The sequence below is a fragment of the Dermacentor variabilis genome, chromosome 11 (genome assembly GCF_050947875.1).
Source record: "Dermacentor variabilis isolate Ectoservices chromosome 11, ASM5094787v1, whole genome shotgun sequence".
NCBI classification, from domain to species: domain Eukaryota; kingdom Metazoa; phylum Arthropoda; class Arachnida; order Ixodida; family Ixodidae; genus Dermacentor; species Dermacentor variabilis.
Genome location: NC_134578.1, coordinates 115,721,310 through 115,738,285, shown reverse-complemented (window position 1 = coordinate 115,738,285; position 16,976 = coordinate 115,721,310). Strand labels below are relative to the sequence as shown.

Here is a 16,976-nt window from a genome sequence, read left to right as displayed (position 1 = left end):
TTGCAAAAGTTGCCTTAAATAAATTTCTCTCACCTTGTGGCATTCAAGTTTCTTATGAAATTTAGAAGGCAGAAACTGAATAATAAGACAGATGGACTGCCGAAAGACTTATAAATTGGAGCGGAAAGGCGTTTTCACGCAAGTCTGCACAAATTACTTCATGTTTTAAGGGCTTTTGGACAAATCAGTACTGCGACGAACTTTCACATAGATCAACAGGAGAAATCGTATTATTTAAGCTGTGTGAAATCACGTATTTGTCATCCACGCGCGCGCGCAGAAATTACTTTTGTTTGCAGGAGCACCGAGCACTAGAAAGTTTGCAGGGATAACCTGTGACGGTGTGCGTTTGCGTGCTTTAGGAAGTTGAGATTACTCGTCTTCCTTTTAATTATTCCGCGTCTTGAACCTCGCACCCTTAAGTTAAAGGGCGAATTTCAGCTGTCAACGTCTGCTTTTCGTTAAGCATGATAGTGAAGTAAACCACTTCAAACTGCTGGCAAATTCATTGTTTATTTCTCACCGACATTAATCATACAGACAAACGTGAAACGTTTCGGCAAATGATTTCTGCCAAGTTATTGTATACTTTATTTTTCAGAAATGCTCGCGCTACAAAAATTTGCTGGAAAGTTGCAGCGGTTACTTTAAAAACATGGCGACAAACGTTTGCGGAAATTTGGCGGGTTTCGTGTACCATTTTATCGGCACGCTTGAAAAATTAGGGCAACATTCGAATTCAGACACCAGCCTTGTAACAGCAGTGGCAAGACCCTTAACACATTATGGCAAAATCAGCCGAAAGCATCTGTGCGAAAAAAGCAAACATCTTAATCTCATCAACACGTCACGTAAAAAAAATCACGCAAGAAATCCTCGGGAGTTGTCCAAGTATACGTAAGCGTCTTCGCACTTGCTCATCTACGCGCAGCCCGGTGTAATTATCAATGTTATAAAACTTTATCCGACCAGTGTAAACCCTTATCAAACCGCATCCATCGTTATGAACGTTGTCGGACATTACACAACCCTGATCAACTCTTATTTGTCCTTATCAATCTTACCGGACTTTATCCGACCTTTCTCCTCCCTTACTGGCGCTTATTAGCCTTATAAGGATTGCTACAGCCATTACAAGCCATTATCACTCTTTACCACCTCATCTGTGTCGAACCTGAATTAGGTCTCCTGAATCCAGGTCCCTGAATTCAGAGAGCTGGAGTGAAAAGAATTGGGGATAAGAGTTAATGGAGAATACCTAGTAACTTGCGATTAGCTGTTGATATTGCCTTGCTTAGTAACTCAGGGGACCAATTGCAATGCATGCTCAAGGACCTGGGGAGGCAAACCAGAAGGGTGGGTCTAAAAATTAATCTGCAGAAAACTAAAGTAATGTTTAACAGTCTCGGAAGAGAACAGCAGTTTACGATAGGTAGTGAGGCACTGGAAGTGGTAAGGGAACACATCTACTTAGGACAGGTAGTGGCTGCGAATCCGGATCATGAGACTGAAATAATCAGAAGAATAAGAATGGGCTGGGGTGCGTTTGGCAGGCATTCTCAGATCATGGACAGCAGGTTGCCATTATCCCTCAAGAGAAAAGTTTATAACAGCTGTGTCTTACCAGTACTCACGTACGGGGCAGAAACCTGGAGGCTTACGAAAGGGCTCTACTTAAATTGAGGACGACGCAACGAGCTATGGAAAGAAGAATGATAGGTGTAACGTCAAGGGATAAGGAAAGAGCAGATTGGGTGGGGGAAGAAACGCGAATTAATGATATCTTAGTTGAAATTAAGAAAAAGAAATGGGGACATGGGCAGGACACGTAATGAGGAGGGAAGATAACCGATGGTCATTAAGAGTTACAGAATGAATTCCAAGGGAAGGGAAGCGTACCAGAGGGCGGCAGAAAGTTAGGTGGGTGGATGAGATTAAGAAGTTTGCAGGGACAACATGGCCAAAATTAGTACATGACCGGGGTAGTTCGAGAAGTATGGGAGAGGCCTTTGCCCTGCAGTGGGCGTAACCAGGCTGATGATGATGATTATTATGATGATGATCTGTGTCGAACCATTATAAACCGTGAGGAAACCGATATGACACCGGATCACTCCTTATCATTCTCACCTGTTGACTGCTTATCTGTTTGGGTGTAAACTTTTCTTACACTGTAAACAAAATTACACTCTTTGGGACCTATCTTGCCACACAGCAATAAACGTGATCTGTCTTGCCCGCATTTTCCTTCTTTAACACTGCGAGCCCGGTACTTCCCCGTAACGAAAGGCATGCGCGTTGACAGCATGACATAGCATTCCGGACCGGAAAGTAGCGGGCGCGGCGTTTGCAAGAAAGGAAACGCAAGCAAGGCAGACCACGAATATTGTTGTGTGGCAGATATACACCTCTAAAGGGTGCACATTTGTCTAACAGTGTAGACTGCAGATGCAAAGCATCGCATAATAACCGAAGAGTGCGCTTGACCACTCCGCCGGAGCCCTTATAGAGTTTCAACGCGAGAACGCGAAGCGATTCAGCTACAAATCGACGAAATGCTGCATGACGACATCATCCAGGTGTCGAAAAGCCCGTGGGCATCTCCTGTAGTCTTGGTGAAAGAAAAGGACGTAACCCTACGTTTCTGCGTCGACTATTGTCGACTGAACAAGATCGCTAAAAAGGACGGATACCCGCTACCACGGAAAGACGACGCATTGGATCAGCTCTACAATGCTAAATACTTGTCGTCGGTGGATCTCAAGTCCAGCTATTGGCTAATAGAAGTTGACGAGAGAGATCGCGAAAAGACCGCCTTCATCACGCGCGACGACCTCTACGAGTTCAAGCTCATGCCATTCGAGGACTGTGCTCGGTACCTGCAACGTTCCAGTGCGTCATGGTCACAGATTTAGCAGGATTGAAGTGGCAGACCTGTCTTGTTTTTTGTATGACGTCGTCGGCTTCGCCGGAAGTTTCGACGATCACCGGCTTGTAACAGCACTAGAGGCCATCAAGTCATCAGGGCTCACTCTGAAGCCGGAAAGGTGCCCCTTCGCTTACGATGAGCTTCTGATCCTGGACCCCGTCTTCAGCAAATCTGGAGTCCGCCTCGACCCGCAGAAGACAGCTGCCATCGCAAAGTTCCCGCAGCCCATCCACAAGAAGGCAACGCGTAGATTCGTTGCATGTGCGCCTACAACAGGCGCTTTGTCAAGGACTTTTGACGCCTCGCTGACCCGCTGCCACATCTAACAAAATTTGAAGTCGATTTCAAATGGAAAAAGCCGCAGGCAGACGCATTTCAACAACTCAAACGATGCGTGCACTCGCCGCCGGTACATGCGAACTCCGACAAAGACGCCGATACCGAAATCCACACTGACGGCAGTAGCCTAGGCATCTGTGGCGTCCTAGTCCAGAGGAAAGACGGACTTGAACTGGTGATAGCTTACGCTAGTAGGTCGCTGTCGAAAGTGGAAGCCAATTATTTTACAACCGAAAAGGAATACCTCGCCATCGTTTTGGATACAGCAAAATTTCGCCCTTACCTATATAGTACGCCATTCAAAGCCGTCAGCGACGATCACGCGTTGTGTTGGCTAGCGAATTTAAAGGACCCTTCAGGACAGCCGGCGTAGTGGAGCCTAAGATTGCAAGAAAATGATATCACTGTAACCTACAAGTCCGGACGAAAACACTCTGATGCCGATTGCCTATCACGCGAGCCCGTTAACCCGCCTCTGCAAGATGACGAAGATGACGCCTTCCTTGGAATAATAAGTGCGGAATTCTTCGCTGAACAGCAACGACCAGACCCGGAGCTGAAAACTCTCTTCAAATATTTGGAAGGGCACACCGACGTAGTCGCTAGGTGATTTAGGCGAGGATTGTCTTCGTACTAGCGTCAAAACAACCTACTTGTAAAGAACTTCTCGCCAGTCCACGCCAACTGTCTTCTTGCTCCCTTAGCGCTGCGTCCAGAAGCACTGCACGCCCTACATTACGATGCGAATACTGGGCACCTCGGATTATCCCAGACACTATGGAGCATATAGGAAAAGTATTACTGGCCGCGCCTGACCGCCGACGTCGCCGGTTACGTCAAGACATGCCGAGACTGTGAGCAACGCAAGACACCAATGACAAGGACCGCGGGATTACTAGAGCCAATCGAGCCTCTTTGCCGACCTTTTCAGCAGATCGAGATGGACTTGCTGGGATGCTTTGCCACATCAACATTGGGAAATAAGAAGATCGTCGTGGCGACGGACTACCTCAACCGCTTCGCTAAAACTGAAGCTCTGTCGAAAGGTAGTGCAGCCGAAGTGGCGAATTAATCGTTGAGAACACCCTGCTGACAGATCCTGCTGGTGTCCCAGAAGTCCTCATCACCGACAGAGGAATGGCCTTTACAGCGGAGCTCAGTCAAGCCATTCTGCAGTACAGTCGGACAAGCCACACGAGGACAACTGCCTACCACCCATACACGAATTGTCTTACGGAGCGCCTGAATAAGACCCTCGCCGACGTGCTAGGAATATACGTCGACGTCGAGCACAAGACGTGGGACGCAGTCCTACCGTACGTAACCTTCGCTTACAACACGGCGGTGCAAGAAACAACGCAGATGACACCATTCAAGCTGGTTTATGGCAGGAACCCAACGACGACTCTCGACTCCATGCTGCCGCACGTCACTGACGAAGAGAATTTTGACGTCGCTACCTATCTCCAGCACATCGAAGAAGCCCGACAGCTCGCCCGCCTACGGATCAAGAACCAGCAGCGTACCGACAGCCGACACTACAACCTCCAACGATGCTACGTCGAGTACCAGCCTGGCGACCGTGTTTTGGCTTGTACCCCGATACGCCGCCGTGGATTCAATGAGAAAATATTACGCGACTATTCCGGACCCAACAAGATCATCTTTCGTATTGACGCACTGGACTATGAGGGCGTGTCAGGCGGCACTTCGCATTCACAACGGTGCCGCGCACGATTTGAAGTTGTCCATGTGGTGCGTCTAAAGCCCTTTTACGCATGCGGGCGACCTTACTTTTTTGTTTCTTTGCTACGGGTGTTTTTGTTTATTGCTTTCGTTTATTTGCAGCATCGGGTGAATGCTTTTTAAGAGGGGGGTATTGACACGTGTACTTGTTTATCTTTATCGGGTGACCACGTTTCACCGCCTAACAAATGTTATCGCACAGAGCAGGACGCGCCTCCATGTATCTGAAGTTTCTTGAATGTTATCGATGGTTCGATGCACTGTCTGTTGTCACCGAACCTTGTGTAATCTGATTTCATCTATGCACGACGCGAATAATGTACTCGTATAACTTTCTGGAAGGCACGAGGGCACCAGTGATTACTCTTGCACCTTCGATGACTGACGTATAAAAGCCAACGCGCTTGACCCGCTGATCAGATTTTCGACCATCGCCGACTGTCTTCGCCGCTATCGTTGTGCTTTGAGTGTAGCCTGTTTGTGAGGACACAGGTTCGCCCAATAAACACTGGTTTCACCATTCGCAGTTTGACTGCTTTATTCACCGTCACTAACACGTGGCGGTATGCTATGTGACTATCCGTGCTGTATATACGGGTTATAATGCTTCACTGTTCAACCACCAAAGCTGGTCACATCAGGCCTTACCTTCATGACTAAGTTATTCCTCAGGTTTATGTGATTAGCAGCGCGCAAACAAATGTCAATAAACATAGGGAACAGCACACGTCTTTATTTTAAATCCTCGCATGGTAATAAATATTAAAAATACCAAGCAACATCGGTGATATAATTTTACTGGCGCGGCTGTTTACTGCAAGCGCTTGTGTGTAGGCTGCCTAGTTGCTGCTACGCTCGGATGACGTTCTGGCTGGCGCTGTTTGTTGTGACGGTTTCGACGCCGTCAGCTTTCACAATGCCGCCCACGTCCGAGATGTCATGACGAAGCGCCAGCAGTTTTTGCGCTTGAACGCAGCAGCCAATATCGCTTGCATTTACGCAATCGGCAAACAGCCCCTAGTCCTTCCCAAAGGCGTAAGCGCTGACTTATACTGATTCACTACGTCTGATGTATCAGTTGTGAAACCGGCATATATCTACGAAAGATTTTACTTTTGCGACGAAACAAAACGGCAAGAAAGATAGCACTATTTTTCACATTAACTTACCCGTAGAGTTATGCTGAAGGGTATTTTGTCGACCTCGTGCAAAAGAGACAGGAGGATTTCTGCAAAGAAAGGTAACCCAAGACGTTAGGTCCTTAGCGGTTGAAATAGGTGCCGCAGTCTTCTGCAGAAAAGTAATCAGTAATTCCGTCCACATTATTTGAATACACTACACAAGAAATTCTGACACCATAAACTGTTAGCTTTGGAATAGACCACTTGTGCGCATGCTCCAGCAAAGTTATTTCAATGTTTGCGTAAGCATATTAACTACCGCGAGAAATTCTAGAACTGGGAAACTCAAGATTGGCGTATAAAAACAGCTGTGTTCACTGTGGTGTCTTGGATAACATGCATAGCAAGTAAACTAGATTATTAAAATACATTCTAAGCAGTAAAGAAATCTAAAATTATTAACAAATGCAGTTCGTTGGCTATTGAAATTACGACTTCCGCTCACACACAAGCCCACAAAAATTTCCTGAAATTCTGGTCTTTTTCTTCTGGGCTTCAATTAGGTTATTTTTTTCTTTCTAACATTGATAGTTTTTAATAAGAACCTAATTTACAGTGAATGAACATCTGACAAATGAGAACAATGTTAAATAGGTACCAAAAGTTTTTTTTTTATTCTGACTGATTAACAAAGGTCGAAGAAAGAAGCCTTAGCACCATGTCTCGATAAGGGGATTCAACTTTCTTCGTAAAAGGGAGCAGAACTTTTTTATTGCGAATGGTATTCCTAGCCCGCTTAAGTCGCTATGGTTCTATCTAGCCTCTTTACGCCACTCTTCTATGATCAACAAAAAAACAAAGACCAGACTTTCTTCGGCATTGAACGGAGTTAAACTCGCGTTGAGGTACGCCCACACAAGCGGCGGCAAGACACGTGCTGAATGCCGCAGGTGGGTAGAAAGTGTGCCGCGAAAACAGGCGAGCGGCAACTTTGTCCTGCCGCGGAGCGACTAGATCCTTAAAGCTGTTTCTCACGGCAGGCCGCTCACTCCCCATCCGAAAGAATAATGGAGAGCGGCAGATTCTTTCGAAGGAGTAAATCATCCCAGGAAAGAAACCCCTCCTCTCTAAGCATCGCTAATCACAGCACAGTGAATCTAGCTGACAGTGAATTACTTGCCTGCCGTGGAGGCAAAGACGCCCACACGTGTGGTTTATGCCATTTCTGGCAGGTTCTGCCGCCTGTCACGGTAAAACGTGAGAAATTTTGTACATCAAACTAAAATTGCCGCGATCTTCTTATTTTCCGAACCTTTTAGGAGCCCGAAAAATATATGAAGTGATGTAAGGGCACTCAAGCGCAGAACTGCCGCTCCCTTCAATGCAAGCCTATCGGCAATAGCCTTGCATCCGAAAGAAGTCAGATCCAGGATCCACGGGATCCAGTGTTGTTTAGAGAACCGGACTCAGCAAATTTCTTCTGACGCTAAGTGTGTTTCTTAGTTCATAATTGCGCATTAGCTCCCCTTTTAAAAAGTGTTAAACAGTACAGTACTTTGTCCACACGACAGCTAATTAACGACACTATTGCCAGCTTAGTATGTGTTATAGGTTCCGGTGCAGCCTGAATATAAAGTGCTTTTTCCCGCAGAATGCACCTTGGTAAACACAGCCATCGAAACTATAAAGAAGTCCTAGGAGCGATCCTAACATCCTATGGTGATAATGGCGAAATGACGGACATCATACGCTTAGGCGTCGTGACTTCTTGACGGAGGAGGGGTGTCCTTTCACTGTGGAAGTGACGTTATATGAGAAAAATAACGAAGCTTACCTGCGAGTATCTCATTTCCGAGTATTGAGTCAGATGGGTTGTACATGGCCTGCGGAACAACAACCACAAAACAACATTTCAAATATTTACTCCCTCACAGTCTTGATTGTTTAATCTAACCTCCACTTACATCTCGTAGAAATAATTACGTAGAGCAGCATTCAAATAATGTTAGAAATAATTGTTCAGAGGGAATATTAGTTCATTCAGAGAAAGTCACCGCAAGCTGATACCACCCGTAATGATCCAAACAGCAAGCTCGGTAATACCATCGCCTTCTATCCTGCTCATCTCTCATTTGTTGTAGGACTTCAATGCACGTGCGTTGTGAAAGTAGTAGCAACATTGCACATTTTGTTTCTGGCCCTGAATTCCCAAAACCTCTTACACTAGTATTCTTTGTGAGAAAAAATCTAAATTATATCTGATTCTGGATGTACAGGGTGAGAATTTTTTAAGTTTTATGAACGTTTTAAAGATAGCCTGTTGCAGATAACATACTTGCATTTCTTGAGCTGGATTATTCAGAGAGGGGGACATGCACGAGAAATCACAACGCATATTCAACTCATTAAGAAACATCCTGTAATTACCTTTTGAATTTATTACTATACGGCACTTACTGCAATTTACGAAATGTAGCCGGTGAGTTTGCAAGCCCTATCCACTTGGAATGGATTTTTAGAATTACGCCTGTTTGAAGATATGCGCTATTAAACTTGCCGTAAGAATTCGCTGTTGTTCCTCTTAGTTTTAAACAAAACGCTCGTTCATGCATTGAAGCACAAAAGTAGCTGGAGCGCCGATATATTTAGTTCCATAATTTCGGAAATGATATCTCTAAACTGGTTACTTAGTAGAAATTCATTTCAAGTGGATATCTCCTGCAAGCACAGGTAATTAGTACATTCTTTCTAATTGGTTGAATATGGCTTTCAATTTCGTGTGCTGGTAATGTCCGCGTCTTCGAATAATCCAACTGAAGAACAATAATTATGCTGCGTGCCACAGGCGACATCTAAAAATTCCATAGAACTTAGAAACGATCGCGCGGTATTAATAACCAAGGCTGCAGGCAAACGGCGATGTAGGCTTACGAATAATAGGCTTTGCGAATTCAGCCACTGGCGTTTTTCAATAATATTAGTATGTGATGGAAAAAAAACTCAACAAAGAGCTCAATGGCGTGGCTCTTAGGAATTAGGCTATACCTATGAAATCCAGCTAAAGACACCACGGTGGCGTAGTGACGCTGCACTGCTAAGCACGAGGTCGTGGGTTCGACTCCAGGGCTCAAACGTCGCCTTTTCATGCGGTTAAAATGTAACGATATCTGCGTAATTGGATTTAGGTGCACCTTAAAGAGCGCCAGGCCGTGCAAATTAAACAGCAGTCCCCGACACTTCCTGTCTCATTAAGTCGTGGTTCCGGCGTGAAACCCCAAATTTCAATAATTTATTTGAGTGATAAGGTAAAGGAAAAGGAACACTGACGAGAAAACAGCTTACCGTTGGTGGTAGCCGAAATACCATTTCAATTAATGCTTTGTTTAACACGCGAAGTCATCGACACATTATAGCATTCGTACATTTCAATGAAACGGCACAATATTCCTTCTGTGGTTTCCTTCGCTTCATTATCTAATGGCTTCATACGCTTGCAATAGAACGAGAGAATGAAAGCTACTCATGGCTCTGCTCGAGAAATCCACACGGGAGAAATGAGTGAGAAAGAAACCAAGGAGAGACAAGGTAGGACAGCATAAGAAGCGTCCGGTTTGCTACCCTATGCTGAAGAAAATTATAACAAAGAATAGAGAAAGGAAATGAGGGGCAATGAGTAGTCTGCATCCATATGGGACGATACACACATCTATACGCGGCCTCTCAGATCTATGCACCGCATATACTGTCCTAACGCACGAGTTGCGGTCCATACGGCGAGCACATCCTAATCTGCACAAAATTATGCGCAATATAGAAGCGCTTGTTTTTGGGCGAGTTGGCGCATCTTAACAAATATTTAAACTGCGCAAACTAACGACCACAGAGAGCAAGAGGCACATATATTTTTTCTGTAGATTGCAAGGCTACAAGAAGCTCGTTTCCCGCAAATAGTCTTTTCATCAGTAGTGGAGGAAGTGCGAAAGAAGATAAAAGCGAAAACAGTATTAGCGAAACTGCAAGGCAATGCAAAGATGAAAAAAAAAAGAAACGTGAAACTGTGCCTTATGCTGACAAACGTCAAATAACATAAAAAAGATCATGAAACTATATGGAGTTGAGGTAGCGTTCTCGGCTCCCGGCAAGTTTTCTAGATGATGTTCGCGCAAATGAAGAAGTAGGAATAGGTTGCAAGGGTTCGGAAAAAAACTAAGCCACGAGTAGGATCCTCCCTAATGCGAAAGATGAGCGCAGGTCCATAAGTGTTTCCATTTCGCAGTTTATTTAGGCAAAGAATTCGAGAGAAAGACGTAGCAGATCCGGGAATCATCGTAAACCTTATCGGCGGGTCAAGCGCGCGCCGCCTTTTACATATGACTTATCCATGGTTCTGGTGTAATCGCTTGTGCCCTTTTGGCTTCCCGAAAGTCCTACACAATTCACGCCGTGCATACGATCAGATTACAAAACAATCACAAACCATTACAATCGAAAAAAGCGCGAACGAGACCAAACCAAACGAACGTGAGCCAGAGCTGACGTGCGGAGACAATAGTAGGAAACGTGTGGTCCGGCTGAGACCAGATACGAGTGCGCATCGAGCGGTCGGGTGGGTCCGCATGGAAACTGTTCACCGCCCGTACGCCACGGCAGAGGTCGCTCTGATCGGTCTCTGCCGGAAAATATACCGGGAGAAAAAGTCTACGTTTCAAATATTGGTGGAAGCAAAGATAAAAGGTGAAAGTGTACGTTGGTTGTCAGAAACACGTGAGAAGAGAAGGCTGCACCTAGAATATATTGGAACCACATAAATTTATTAGGCAGGAAGTCAACAACAATACAACAACACATCCTAGATGAAGATGGAAACAAACTGGAAGGGGAAGCGGCATTCAATTACATTCGAAAATCAACAGCCGAATCTATCCAAGGCAATGACGAGGTTGTATTTCAGAAAAAAAAAGACCGTGAAAGAGAACCAGATGAAAAAAGAGCTGGGGCTGACAAACTTCAACTGGTAGAAAGCCGAACAGAAAATTCCTAAGCGCACAGCCACAGAGCTAGACTAGGTTCTCGTTAGGCTTATTGATGAACTAGTAGATTTTAAAAAGTAAGGAAGCTCTGGTGAAAGCAGTGGAAGAAACTTTTAAAGATAGAGGAATAGCAGACAGTTAGCGACAAAATAGAATAAATTCAATTTATAACGGTAAGGGGGCGAAAGAATTCGCTCGTATAGACCGTTGACAATTACATCGGTATAATACAGATCAGCAATGCAGGCAATCAAATTTAAGCAGCAAGCATGGGCAAAGAATAATGGTATTTTGGGAGAACTTCAGAATGGCTTCATAATAGGTAGGTGTTTGGGTGATCACTTATTTGTTCTTACTCAGTGTTTAGAAATATCAAGAGTGGAAAGCAGGCCGTTATATTTGGCCTTTTTAGACATTACAGGAGCGTATGACCACGTAGACCGCAACATTTTGTGGGATATTCTGGAAGGGGAAGATTTATGCCACGATTGTCTACAGCTTTTGAAAGAGATTTGCCTAGAAAATACCGTTTGCGTTGAATGGGAAAGGGTCAGGAGCGATGAGAAAGTTGATATCAACAAGAGACTGAGGCAGGGGTGGTATAACTATAGTGGTACATCGGATTATACAACGAAACAAGCCAAATCAACACAACATCAGGCAAATTGACAAAGCACGCAGCGAGGTCCAATGAGGCGAAGCGTTGTGGTGGTTCATTTGTACCGTTATGTCACGGAAAAGGATATCAACATTTTTTTTTCACCTGAGCCAAAGTATCCATGTCAAGACACTAAAGCCAGCAAAGGTGACTATGATCTTATTTATTTTTCTTATTTGACTTTTATTCACGAGGACACATTGAGCCTCTTCAATTTTTTTTGTTGTTGTTCTCGCTACCCGCGGGCTGCCGGAACCAGCCAGAGCGCATGAGTTTTTTTCGTGCTGCCCCGACCACCGCGCGGCGCACTTCGATGCCCTATCGTTTTTCTCTGACCGATTGTATTTTCGCTTGGCAGAGTTCTGGACGCTTTCTGGCTAGCAGACGAGAAAAAGAAACAATGCATGGCCGCTCACCGCCATCACTGCGGGGACTCGACGGATTGCAACGCGTTCGCTTGAGCGCAACCTCTCAGCAAAATTTTATCTCGCCGGTGTAGAATACAAAGCCCATGGTTCCCTGTGGACCAAGTGTCTCACGTTTTCTTCGATATTCCTTCGGTAGCCATATTCGGTGCCCACAGTAGGCATTCGATTATGGCAAACAGCTTCCCACGCACATTTCTTTTTTTATTTCCGTGCACCCGCCCCACAAGTGAAAAAAAGATATTGTTCTGGCGCAGCGAATTGTCGCATCATGAAAGTTCATTTTTTTCCTTCTTTTGCGGAAAGTAACGGGCCACGATGCTTAAGTTGCCGGTACTCTTATATTATTGCGATAGCAATTATATGTACACTCTAGGCGAATTCCTGCCGTCTGCGTCATCCTCATGCTCCGTATAAAGTCCAAGGGAGATAACATCGTGACCACCCACCGCCTGCAGCATGTGCGAGTCAAAGCGTAGGCGGGAGGCGGTGACATGGGTGAGCTGACGATGGCCGCCTCCTGTCGTGACGATACATCCTGGGGAGAGGAGCGAGGGCGGCTGCGATGTGTGAATCTGTTGTTGCGCAAGATGTTTATCTACCTTGTTTGACTCATTATATGCAGTGACCTTTTCTTAGATACGGAGATTTGTTGGAGACTTATAGGTATATTTAAATATCTTGCTGCGAGTTTTTGTGTATCCGTGCAGGTAATTTTGTTTCCAGAGACACTTTTTGTGCCCTTTATCAAGCTGTATCATCGCATTTGTATATTCCATTGTATATTCGCACTTATAATGTACGAGAGCAAGTCAAAAGAAAGTGAGCCAAACCACCCCACGCAATAATGTTCGGCTCATTATGTGCGAGGCAGGCGCGTGGCACAGAGTCATCTCTCATTTACAGAAGTGACAAGCAGGTGTGAGGATAAAGGTTCTTTAAAAGTCTTGCCATTTGGAGCTGACAAGCCCAGAACATCGATTGCGTGATAACGATCGTGTCTGCAAAGTATTACATCACTAAACGTCGCGGAAAGGTCTGAAATTTGAAACCAACCGCCGTTTTCCCTTCTCCTCCCGGCCGCCGCGCCCTGAACCGGAGGATGACGTACTCGTGTACCTGCGCCTACGTACTGGTGTCTTCAGTGTGACGTCACTTGTGGTGACACGTGACTTCGATAATTATTCAAAACAACATCTGTTATCTGTGTGATCTGTTGCTAGAAATGACGAATTGAAGTTTAGAGAAATAATAAAACTTACAAACGGAATGTCTGCGCGTTTCTTTGTTTTACTTCGCACCGAAGCGAGAGAGATGTACTTCCGCTTCGTCTGCTTGTTTCCACGGAGGTGCGGTCACGTGCACAGGTATCGAAACATTGGCATTTTCTACCGTATTCCAGCACGTGATCATGTTATGCGATCCCCTTGTTCTGCCTCAGTATTGTGCAGCTAGTCATGCGTCCTTGTGCACATCGAGCAAAATTGTGCGCTGCCCGAAACGATAACAGTTCGTGCGCAACACTGCCTGCGAAAGTGCGCGGCGCCGAAAAAAAAAACCGAGGCGAAGAAAGAGGTCAAGGCGGGGCCCATGACGTATGTGTCACGTGATCTTCGATGTCCAGCATAGGGGAACGCTAGGAAGGAATTTCGTTTGCGGAGGCTAGACGGGGCGACTGGAGAGAGAGCCTGACTATTCAGTGGAGCTCGCCTTCTGAAATCATGCGTTCGCGGCAGTGAAATATTTCTATCTCGGCTAACAATGAGTCGATTTGAAACTTTTTTTGCGGCAGAGCGCTCCTTAGAGGACACGCAACAACTTCCAGCGTATAAAAAAAGTTTGCTATGGGCCTGGTGAGGAGCTCGTTAATGCTCTCATACACTGCGTTGAACTTGGTTTCGTGGCATTATGGACCCTCCAAAAGTTTAACAAGGTAGTATCGTGAGGTTTGTGACAGCTGGAGATGTTTCACAAAAAGAAATGCGTCGCCGTATGGCTGCCGTCTACGCTGGACATTGCATTTCATTGCCACTCTGAAGCGTTGTAGAAAACAGTTCAACGGACGTAAACGTTGCAAAGACAATCCATGACCGTGCCAAAGCCACCGTGCAGTCAACCCAACACAATTGCACAAGCTGCTTAGACAAGAACGCAGCATAAGCATCGATGATTTGGCAGGGCGTGTGAACATCAGTCACGATTCGGGTCACACCATAATTCACGAATACCTGGTTATTCGATCTTGTGTGAGCAATAGATGCCCAAGATTTTGAACCACCACCAGAAGACGGACAGGTTCGGCGCTTCCTTGACTCATCTAATCCGGTATCACGATAAGCATGACGACTTTTTCTCTGCAATTGTGACCGCGGACGAATAATTGTGCCATTACTACGAGCCTGCAACACGACGGCAAAGCTTACAGTGGTAACATCTGAATTCACCACTTCGAAGGAAAGCAAATGCCCTCATTTCTGCCGGAAAGGTGTTGTTGACTTTTATTTTTCGGTTGTCAGCGGCCATTATTGGTCGAATTTGCTAAACCTGGAGAGACTATCAATCGTTTCCGATATTGTAAACGCCGGATCGACTGCGTGTCCAAAGCAAGAACAAACGATGTGGAAAATTGAGGAATGCCGTCATCTGGCTCCACGACAACACCCATCGCCACGTCGCTGATGTGATCAACACAAAACTGGTAAAGTTCAAGTGGGAAACGATGCAACATCGCCGATAGAGCCCAGACCTGTCACCTTATGACTTTCACATTGGAGCATTTGAAAAAAAAAAGCTAGAATGAACCAGATTCGTGTCAGACGATGACGTGAAAGAGTCAGTTACATACTTTTTGAAGCAGCAGCCCAAGGAGTTTTGTGAGACGGCAATCACGCGGCTCGTTAGTCAGGGGGGAAATGTCTAAATACTCATGGATACTACTTTTAAGTAAAGTACGCCGTTAGTCATATATTCGCATTGGCTCACTTTCATTTTACTCGCCCTCACATATTTTGCAGAACTGCTTTTTATATGTGCTCTCTGTTGCGACTTTCTGTGCAATTACAATACACGACCGATGACAGCAGTTCCTGCGAAATACAATCTAACAAAGGACCGCGTAATTGAGATTTTCCCCTTGTCGCTGCATATGTACAAAAATGTAAACGGAGTTCTTGAATGACACAGACAGAGACATGCGAATGAGGGAAAGGCAGGCAGGTTAAGAAAGTTTCATTAAGATATTTGTCCTAAACTTGTTCATTTCATGGCCTTTACATTTTTCATATCAGTGGCATGCACTGCTTTGCTGGTTTTAAACTGATACAATTCTGAAGTTCGCGTGGTATTTTCTTTACGTAATAACTAGTCAGAAAACATGGAAGCACTGATATAAGTAAGTTCGAGGACCATTTTTGACACATACGAGCATATTCTTTTATGAAGAATACATATTTTACTTCTCTTTACGATGCCTACCGTTCAAGAATTCGTTTGTAGCATCTTTTGCAACGGAAATGCAGTTATTATTAATGTATTCGATCCCCTCGACCAATTTTATAAAAAGGAGGCCAAGCCGCTGCGTGAGCCTCGCCCCCCCCCCCCCCCAAACGAAATTTCTGGCTTCGCCACTGGCGCCGCTATAGCCGAGCGAGGGAGATGCACCAGGCGTACTATAAGAGAAACAAAAATGATTGTGTCAGCGAGAGCTCATTTTAGCTGCACACCAGTGAGATGAGGTTTATTCAAGAGCGTAGCTAGGGGCCGTGTTGTCTGAAAAGAAAGTTATATGCTGTTTCGCCGCGCACGCGCAGTGCTGTATTTCTGGAATATACTTATATTTGGTCTTTGTGGAATAAACGTTATCTACAAGTCTGCGCCTGTCCTCGTGTCATGCTCTCTGAGATTTTTACATCAGGCAATGTAAATTTTTGTTGCGTGCAGTAGGCATTCGACAACACGTCGCGAAAAGGAACCGTTAGATTTAAACCAGCGCTCCCACAGCACGTAAACAGAATCTAGGTAAAACAACAATGTGATCAAAGTATCAGCAATGTACGCCTCGAACTACTTGCCCGCCCCAGCATCGCAATGCCTACCGCGTTGCACCACTGAGCTCCACGTCGCGGGTTCGATCCAGGCCATAACAGCCACTATTCAATGAGGCAAAACGCAATGATGTCTGCGTACTTATACTTATTATCACATTACAGAACCCGAGGTGCTCAATTTTAACCAGGAGTCCCCCACAACGGCGTGCCTCATAATCAGATCGCGTTTATGAAATGCGAAAACCCAGACTTTATTTGAACAATAATTACCAACATAAGTAGTTCGCGCTTCGAGCTATATGCAGTATATAGATCGCTTTCAGGAGTTGTATTTTGTTTAGTTTCTTTCGCGCGTTGTAACCACGCTGTCGGTAGCATAACTGTATTGTGCTTTTATACGCTTTAGTCTGTGTATAACACGCTGAATTTTTATTCGACCCTTGCGCTCATAGAGAGAGAGAGAGCAAATGGGAAGGAAAGGTAGGGAGGTTAACTAGGACTGAGCCCGGTTGGCTACCCTACACTGGGGAAAGGGAAAAGGGGACGCTCATAGCATTTATATTAGTTATGAGGAGCTCTCCGTTGCCTACTCTATGCAGTATTGTGTGTCATTATGGAATGTTTAGATTAGGACGTTGCCCTAGAGGCACTTTTAACCTGTGGATCTCCTATACCAACGGAA

The 16,976-nt window shown here is 45.2% G+C and overlaps 1 protein-coding gene across 2 annotated transcripts in view; it reads right to left on the bottom strand.

Annotated features, from left to right (window-relative positions):
• Positions 1 to 16,976, bottom strand: part of LOC142564092 (uncharacterized) — a 96,721-nt gene that overhangs the window by 52,130 nt on the left and 27,615 nt on the right. For both annotated transcript variants that reach the window (XM_075674937.1, XM_075674936.1), the window contains exons 6-7: positions 7,970 to 8,018; positions 6,184 to 6,242 (exon numbers count right to left, since the gene is read on the bottom strand). In XM_075674937.1, coding sequence (XP_075531052.1) covers positions 6,184 to 6,242; positions 7,970 to 8,018 — 108 coding nt within the window. The remainder of the gene's footprint in view (positions 1 to 6,183; positions 6,243 to 7,969; positions 8,019 to 16,976) is intronic.